The 8,710-nt window shown below is 50.8% G+C and overlaps 2 protein-coding genes across 2 annotated transcripts in view; one reads left to right on the forward strand and one right to left on the reverse strand.

The window, feature by feature from the left end:
• The window catches only part of EMH_0023750 (uncharacterized protein), a gene marked incomplete at both ends in the record, with an annotated part of 4,971 nt that extends 4,943 nt beyond the window's left edge, over positions 1 to 28 (reverse strand). Inside the window, one exon of the mRNA XM_013502191.1 lies at positions 1 to 28. Within this exon, the coding sequence (XP_013357645.1) occupies positions 1 to 28 (28 nt within the window).
• A 6,021-nt stretch (positions 29 to 6,049) lies between these two features.
• Positions 6,050 to 7,776, forward strand: EMH_0023760 (TPR domain-containing protein, putative; the record flags this gene model as incomplete). The annotated part of the gene is given in 4 exon segments (XM_013502192.1): positions 6,050 to 6,061; positions 6,065 to 6,434; positions 6,803 to 7,731; positions 7,735 to 7,776. Coding segments are annotated over 4 exon segments (1,353 nt in total).
• Between the last annotated feature and the right edge of the window lie 934 nt (positions 7,777 to 8,710).

The following is an 8,710-nucleotide window of genomic DNA, read 5'->3' on the forward strand; positions in this document are numbered from 1 at the left end:
TTTGCACCACCTGCACCACACTTATCATCACCACCACCAGAAGAACCCTCTATACCCCAATGCTGCTGTTGGTCGTGCTGAGCAGCTGCAGCTGCTGCTGCTGCTGCCACCAATGCTTCTGCTGCAGCAGCTCCAGCAGCTAGACTTGCTTCTGTAGATGCCATGTTCTCTCTGTCTAGGAATTAACTATCAGCAGAAATATCTATACGAAGAAAGCAAATACACCGCAGCCTCGGTGAGCAGCAGCAGATAGAGACAACCCACTACTACAGCTGCAGAGAAGAGGCAGCAGCAGCAGCAGCAGCGATCCCGTCGATGTCACCGCCCGGCAGCAACAGCAGCAGCTCCAACAGCAGCAGCAGCAGCTGCAACAGCAAAACCAAGACGACCGCGAGAAAAGAGCAGCAACAAACAGCCGCACACCAGCAGCAACAGCAGCAGCTGGAACACCCAAAGGCCGCCGAGAACCGCTCTAATGATACATCCGCAGGATGCGCAGCAGGCAGAAGTATGGCGTCTTGAAGAAGAGGCAGCAGCAGCAGCAGCAGCAGCACCTAAAGCAAAGCTTCGGCAACTTGGAGCTCGCCGCGGTGTACGTACACCCCAGCAGCAGTTCACAGCTCTATCTGCAACAGCAGACTCCCGCAGAGGACACTCAAAGCTGAGTAAGTCCCCAACAACAGCAGAAAAAGTAGCCGCAACACCAGCAGCAGCAGCAACAGCAGCAGCTACCAGCAGCAAGAAGCACTCTGTGCTGCAACCGCGGCGGCAGCAGCAGCAGAGTGGGGCTCAAGTATATGAGGTCGTATCGCTTGTTTCTCTTTACCTATATATATATTTATATTCCAACAATTTCTTATTGAATTAAAAATTCAGAAATAAACGCAAAAAAATACAACACTGGCGGCTACGCTCTCTGCTGCTGCAGTGGGGCTTCCCTGCCTCTTCGTCCAGCCCCTGAGTTGACCCCTCGCACTGTGCATGCATGGTGCAGTGGTGTTTGTTGCTTTTGTGTTTTTCTTTTTATAATANGTTGACCCCTCGCACTGTGCATGCATGGTGCAGTGGTGTTTGTTGCTTTTGTGTTTTTCTTTTTATAATAAATAATTTAAATATATTTCTGTTGTTTTATACAAATATATTTTCCACTTTATTCCCGCAACCTACACACCAGCTCAGCCCCAGCCCCCAATATATATACTATACTTCAACTGTATACAGTAACAACACCCAGCAACAAAGCCCCATACTTGGTCCGAATCGTCTAGAGGTTAGGACAACACGTTGTGGCCGTGTAAACCCAGGTTCGATTCCTGGTTCGGACATTTTCTTCGTTTCTCTTTTTTTTTTTTTTTCTTACTTCTGCAGCAAACCAACTTTGGGGTCCAAGACATATGCAACACAAGTAATATGCTCTGCATCAAGTTAGCACAGAAATATTCAATACGTTGCATGCATGTAAATATCAATGTTCTATACATGTCTACAGATATAAAACATACACTAAAGGGAACTTTGTTGAAGCTTGCTTGAGCTCACACCCCAGGCTGGCTTGCACCGCCAGCTGCAGCCAGGTGCACTGCAACTCCTCTCAGGCTGCCTCCTCGCCCGCAAATCCAGGCCCTGAACTGAGCCCCCAGGATGCTTGGAGACAAGGGAGAGACGTCAGCTGCTTGGGAGAAACTCTTACATCGACTCTTTCTCTTTGTTGCAGCTCGTTTGACTGTCGGAAAGCACGCATTGCAACACGAGTCCTCAATGTTAGCTGATGATCACCGGGCCCTGCACCAAGGTCATCGACCTAGATCAGTATTCACCAGAAGCAAATGAGCTTTTCTCCGGTCCTCAGTTGTCCTGTAACGTGACTGTGTTGGGCTGGAGCGGAGCCGAGCCAGAACGTCATGAGCTGCAGAGCTCCTTGCTGCAAGAGCTGCCGCATGCCAACCCCACGAGCAAACAGCTGCTTTCACTTTTCTGCATCTGCTAATGCTGCATACAGTCGTCAACCACTTATCCGGCCCTCAATGCACTGCCTAAATGCAAATAGTAGTACAGAAACGAACTTCACACAAGCCATACTCGGTCTTCCTTCTTCCGTCCCCCAAGCAGCAGATAGTCTCGCGTGCGTGGTCAGCACTGAAGATTGGTGAACATTACCCTGAGAGGTTTCTTGGATTATCTGCTTCCGCTGCTGGCCCGTACGCAGTACCTGTGGGGCCGTTCGGCGTTTTGTTTACTACTCGTTAACGGAAATCTGTGCCATTTGATTTGGGTAGATGCCCCTCATTTATGCGGAGATCTCAAACTACTTAAAAACATGCATTATACTGCGACCAGCGTGTAACATTAGTGAACGAAAAGGCGGGGTACCCACCAGCTCCCAAACCAAAATATGGAAGGATGGTAGTGTTGTCGGCGCCGCTGGGGGGCTTGCAATAGCCGGTGGCAACAGTACATATCCTGGGCAGAAGCAACCAGGGCAAAGGTACAGATAAATAGAAAGAGTTGAGCATCTATTTTGCCGTAGCAAAGCAACTATCAAACGAATGGCTAAGTGTAGTCCCCACATGAGCTTTGCCGGCCAAATCGGCGCGGGCAGTCGCTGCCTCTGACACGTAGATGCTCTTGACAAATTGCTCCCAAACACCGTGGATCAGAGACTCACTTGCGGTTTATATATCCTGACAATCTAAAGTAATAATAATTTCTTCGTTTCTGTGGCCTCTGCGGGTTCTTACACGTGGCTACAGGAGCTCAGTCTCCTCCAGTAGTTCCCGCTCACGGTGAGGTTGTTGCCGTTTTCTCGATAGAGTTCGAGAGAATAGCTGTGAATCTCCTAACCGCTCTAGAGAAGCCATATAAGTGGGTTAATATCATCCTTTTTAAGTTGAAGGTAAGTCTAGAATCTAAGCTAATGCATCAAAAGGATAGCGAACAGCAGAGGGCCATAACGAACGGATGCCAACCTGTTGGTTGTGTTCGCCCTCTTCTGCGCTCCTTTCTACGAGAAGTCTCGTGAGTTAAACGTGGCAGCTGATAGGTGATGTTTCAGTTGTATGGGGTTCTTCTGCTTTCTTCACGCATCCAGCGATCCTGCGATGCTGCAAGCAATGGTGCAAGACAGAGAAGTGGGATTGGCGCTTCTCTGTCTTCCGTTGTTTACATCAAAACGTCGTTGATGCTGCAGGCTCATGAAGCTTGGCAACAGCCAGATCCACAATGAGGTGGACCAACGATGTTTTGATGTAAACCACGGAAGACGGAGAAGAGCGATGCGGGAACTCCGGGCCTCCACCAGTAGTGTTTTGGAAAAACTGTGGAGCTTCTAGACGTGGTTAACGAGGTGGTTAACGAGCAGATGGGCTACTCCCACTGCTGCATCTGATCTCGCACGGGGGAGGAAGTGGGCATATCTAAGCGCAGTCGAAGCCTCTGGCAGTCGGGGCGCACGCTGTGAACCCCACAGCAATGTTCCTGCCGGCGCATCTAATAATCGGAAAATTCTTCAAGTGTCGTGGCCCAATATTTTTCCTCTGCTTCAGCTGCTGATATTCCCGACAAGTGACTTCATCCCTTTGGGCTGAGGGGTGCATCGCGGGGCACCCGCTTGGCTATGGTATCGACCCCGTTATGGCCCGGCAAAACGTGATCGTGCATTCTGTGCAAAATTTCTGTGTTGGGCGAAGCATTTTTGTCTCGCCAACCTGCCGAGAGACCATCAGCCCAACCCCTATCTCCGGGAGCCAGTTAGTTGAGGTGTACTAGGCGCCTCCCTGGTGCACAGTCCCTTGAGAGCTCTCTGTTATTGAGTACATCTGAGAACGCCTCCTTAAACGGTGGGTTAATCCTGCTGCTCCTCGGCTGTTAGCTGGATTGAATCCCCTACGCTGGGCTTTTGGCAGCTCTAAAGGCCGGCACAAGGAAGTGCATGCGTTTCTCCGTCATTTCCAGAAGGGCCACTAAACTATGTTCAATGCTCCGTCCTCGTTTCAGAGCACAGATCCCGTTTCTTTCATCCTAGTGGATGCAGGTACTGTTGAGCTCGCTGCGATGTGCAGCCTCACAAAGATTTCTGGTAGGAAGGCATCAATCCTCTCCTCTGGAGACCGCATGCGGAAATTCCAGTGAGTTGCAAGCCGCATATATCTCATTTTGTTTTTTTTAATTTTGCCCACCGTACGAGCCCTTCCTTATGGTACTGTGACCCAGCTCTGTAATAGATATGGCGCCAGTAGCAACTGTAGCACTTCAACTGCTTTTCACAGACGCTTATAGAGAACAAAGAAATGTCCCCACTACCTCTGGCGTAGACAAGTGCACTGCTTATGAATGGGGTTCGTGGTTGAGTTTTTTTTGGCTGGAGGTGTTGGGGACACTGCGCTCGTTCCAATGAGACGAAAGCCCCACACTGGCCGCATCCACACCGGATAGCAGATAGAGATAATCTTTCATTACAGGAGAGGAAGAAATATCTGAATTAAAAAAAAAAAAAGCAATTTTAGGAGTATAGCTACATGTTTCCCCTTCCATTCTCTACAAAGCGCTTTCATGGCTAATCAGTGATATGCAACAAGCCCCGTGAGTGTGGCGATAGAGGCCGCCTCTGGCGCCTACCCCAGGCAACGACGAGCTGTTACTAACACTAGCCATAGTTCTCTATCTTAGAAGAGAAGCTGCAAAGAAGCAAAATATTTCCCGGTATCAAAGGGGGGGCTCAGCTGTTCTTTGGAGCTCATATCTGAAATATTTTTCATGTTGGGTACAGCAACACGAAAGCCTGGAGATAGATAGAAGAGTCAGCCTATAGTGAGCTGCTGCAGAGTTTGCTGCAGCCCCAGATGCAAGACAAACCCAAATACAACTGCGCGCAGGTGCCGCGTGCATGCATGCACTGACACTGTACGCAACTGGTGAGCTGTGGCTTTGCCTATGCGGCTAGCTTGTAGCTAACTAGCAAATGCAGTATAATAGCAGCAGACTGAGCGTGCTGCTGCTTCTTCTTAGGGCCCCCAGCTGTGCTGCTCCGATGGGCCCCTCATAATTACATTGTAGCTCTTGAGTTTCTCTGTCTATACAGTGGCTTGAAGCAGCAGCTAATATATCCGGGTTGCACACCCAGCAGCAGCAGCACAAACAGCAACAGCAGCAGTAGCAGCAGCAGCAACAGCAGCAGCAACAGCAGCAGCAACAGCAGCAGCAAGACAGGCGGCGGCAGCAGATGACCCGCCTGTACTGCTGCTGCGTTGTTGATAGCCTTCTCATACTGAAACGAAGAGAATAGAGGATAAGCAATATAAATAAAAAGAAAAAATAAATAAAAAATGTATAAAACTAAGAATAATATTATATACATTTCTGGTGATAGTAGGCCGGCCTCGTCTGGGTCTGCGGCGGCTGGCTGAGTTCGAGTGTATGTACAGCTCCGTTGCTGCATTCTTTTGTTAGATAAGTTTCAATAAAACTTTTTTTTAAAACTAATTTTATGTTTCCTTTTTCCTTTTAAAACATCAACACGACGCTGCCTATACACCCGAGCCCAACGACCGGCTCGCCAGCTGTCGCTGCAGCAGCAGTTGAATATATCCTGCTGCTGCTGCTGCTGCTGCTGCTGCTGTCTTCCTCTCTCTGCTTCGCCCCCCCACCTTGCTGCTGCTCATACAGAAAAACCCAGCGCTGCTGCTGCCATGAAGTCTGTGCCGGCCGCATAAGGAGCGGGAGAACCGACAGAGGCCCTCTGCAGCAGCAGCAGCAGCAGCAGCAACCTCAGCAGCAGCAGCAGCAGCAGCGGCAACGCTGTTCTTCCTGAATATCCGCTGCTGCTGCTCCCCCCCCAGGAGTACACACCCGAGATGGCTTCCCTTCGCGCTGTTGGTGAGCCTGCTTCTGGTGCTGCTGCAGCAGCAGCAGCAGCAGAGGGGTCCGGACCAGCAGCAGGAGATGCAGCAGCAGCAGCTGCTGCTGTTCATAGCCTTAAGGAGGAAGGCAACCGCCTGTTCAAGGAGGGGGACTTCGCGGGCGCCAGTGCTGCATACACCCGGATGATTGATGCATGCAAAGCAGCAGNTTCAAGGAGGGGGACTTCGCGGGCGCCAGTGCTGCATACACCCGGATGATTGATGCATGCAAAGCAGCAGCAGCAACAGCAGCAACAGCAGCAACAGCAGCATCAACAGCAGCAGGAAGCTCATCACCCGAGGATGCAGAGTTTAAGTCTTTGCTAGCAGCAGCATACTGCAACAGATCTATGTGCCGCCTGAAGCAGCAAGACGCAGATGCAGCAGCAGCAGACAGTGCTGCTGCTCTGCTGCTGCAGCCGAATTATAATAAAGCTTTATATAGACACTCAACAGCTCTTATGCTGCTGGGGGACTATGCAGGTGCTGGTCGTTCTGTGCATCGGTTGCTGCAGCTGGAGCCAAAGAACAAAGAAGCAGGTTTGCTGCTGCAGCAGCTGCGTGAGGCTGAGCAGCAGCAGCAGCAGCAGCAAGCTCACAGCAGCATGCCTTCATCTCTCCTAGATACAGCTCTAAACCCAAAAGAAACAGAAAAAAACAGAGTGCATGCACTGAGACAAATAGAGATATTAATACAACAAAGACAAAGCATGCAGGAGACCATGGCCAAGCAAGGGCTGCTGCAGCAGCTAGCGAATTTCCTTAAGCAGCAGAATGCTAAAAAGACAGCTGCTGCTGCAGCATCTGCTGCTGCTGCTGCTGCTGCNATTTCCTTAAGCAGCAGAATGCTAAAAAGACAGCTGCTGCTGCAGCATCTGCTGCTGCTGCTGCTGCTGCTGCTGCTGCAGCAGCAACCGACCCTTCTGATACTACCAATGCTGCTGCTGATGGTGCTACTACTGCTCCAGCAGATGCAAAAACAACAGCAGCAGCAACAGCAGCAGATGCAGCAGCAGCAGCAGCAGCAGCAGCAGCGCCTGTCCCAGCAGTAGTGGAGGCAGCTGGGTGGGCGTTGCTGTCTTCGTTGGTGCAGTACAACCCTCTGAGTGCCTCAGACTCTCCCAGCAGCAGCAGCAGCAGCAGCAGCAGCAGGGGTGATATGCTGCTGCAGCTGAATAAACCCTTGTCTTTGCCTGTCTCCATACAGCTCTGCCGCGACGCGCTGCGGCGTTGTCTCTCTTCTGAGGACTTGCTGCAGTCGTTCCGGCGGCTGCTGCGGCAGGGGTTGCTGCCGCCCCCCCCAGATCACTTTGCTGCTGTGCTGCAGTCTCCTCCCAGCAGCAGCAGCAGCAGCAGCAGCAGCAGCAGCAGCAGCAGCGGGGGCAGGGGGAGGAAAGGGGTTGAGGATAGTAACTGGCGGGGTCTGAGTGCTGTGTTTTTGCTGCGTTTGTTTGGCTGTATAAAACAATGTGAAGCAGAGACGTTTGAGCATGATGTCTCCTTTTTGGAGACAGTTGCTGCTGCTGTAGATTGTTATAATGTTGCTGCTGTTGCTGCTGCAGCACTGCATGCAGTTGCTGCTGCAGCAGATGCAAGGAGACGTTTAGGCCTCAAAGCAAAAGCACTCGCGCTAAGACACGGCATAGAAAAATGTCTAGAAGCAGCATTGGGGCTCTTGTCTGCAGCAGCAGACAGCAGCAGCAGCAGCAGCAGCAGCAGCAGCAGCAGCAGCAGGGGGGGAGAGGGAGAAGAGGAGGAAGCACTGGAGCGAAGCGTGGAGGTTGCTGTTGTCTCTCTTTTGCGTTTGTTAGGAGACAAAGAAAGAGCAGAAGGAGACAGNGAAGCGTGGAGGTTGCTGTTGTCTCTCTTTTGCGTTTGTTAGGAGACAAAGAAAGAGCAGAAGGAGACAGAGTAGATATACAGAGACTCACAGACCAGCTGCTGTCTCCTTTTTTATCTTGCTGCTGCAGCAAAGACAAAAGTAAACAAATGGAGGCAGTTGTGGGGTTTAAGTTTTTATTATTTTTAATTACAGCAGACAGAGACAGTGCGAGAGACTTCATCATCAGCAACGGGTTGCTGCCGCATATACTAGCAGCAGCAGCAGGAGAAGCAGCAGCAGCAGCAGGATTAGCGGGGACGCAGCAGCAGCAGCAGCAGCAGCAAGTAGGTGCAGCACTGCTTGTTCATTGTCTTGATTTTGTTGAGATAAGACATAAACTAATAGAAGAAAATAAACAGCAGCAGCTGCTGCTGCTGCTCAGCAACAAACATACACCTCTGCTGCTGCGCTGCAAGGTTGCTGCTGCTGTTTCTCGTTTCTGCTGCCACAGTGCAGAACTAAGACAGCAGCTGCTGCAGCAGGTTAATTTCATACAGCTGCTGCAGGAGTTGCTGCTCCCGTTCAAGCAGTATAAGCAGCAGCAAAAACAGCAGCAGCAGCAGCAGCAGCAGCAGCAGCGGACACTGCAGCAGAAACAGCAGCAGCAGCAGCAGCAGCAGCAGCAGCAGATAGATGCAGAACTAGGACTTTGTCTATTGGAGCTATTCTTTTACTTAACTCTTCATGGGGAGTTTAAAGCGGAGCTGCTGCAGCTCATCACCACAAAGAAAACACAAAAGATACAGAACGAGAAAAAGGAGACAGAAGAGAGACAAAAGGAGACAAAGGAGACAGAAAGGAGACAGCAGGAGACAGAGGAAGAGGACCTCCTACAGACCCTCTTAGACTTGAGCGCAGAGTTATGTGGTGTTGCAGCATCAACCCCCAGCAGCAACAGCAGCAGCAGCAGCAGCAGCAGCAGCAGCAGCAGCAG

Source organism: Eimeria mitis, genomic scaffold, assembly GCF_000499745.2.
Source record: "Eimeria mitis Houghton genomic scaffold, Emh_scaff847, whole genome shotgun sequence".
NCBI classification, from domain to species: Eukaryota; Apicomplexa; class Conoidasida; order Eucoccidiorida; family Eimeriidae; genus Eimeria; species Eimeria mitis.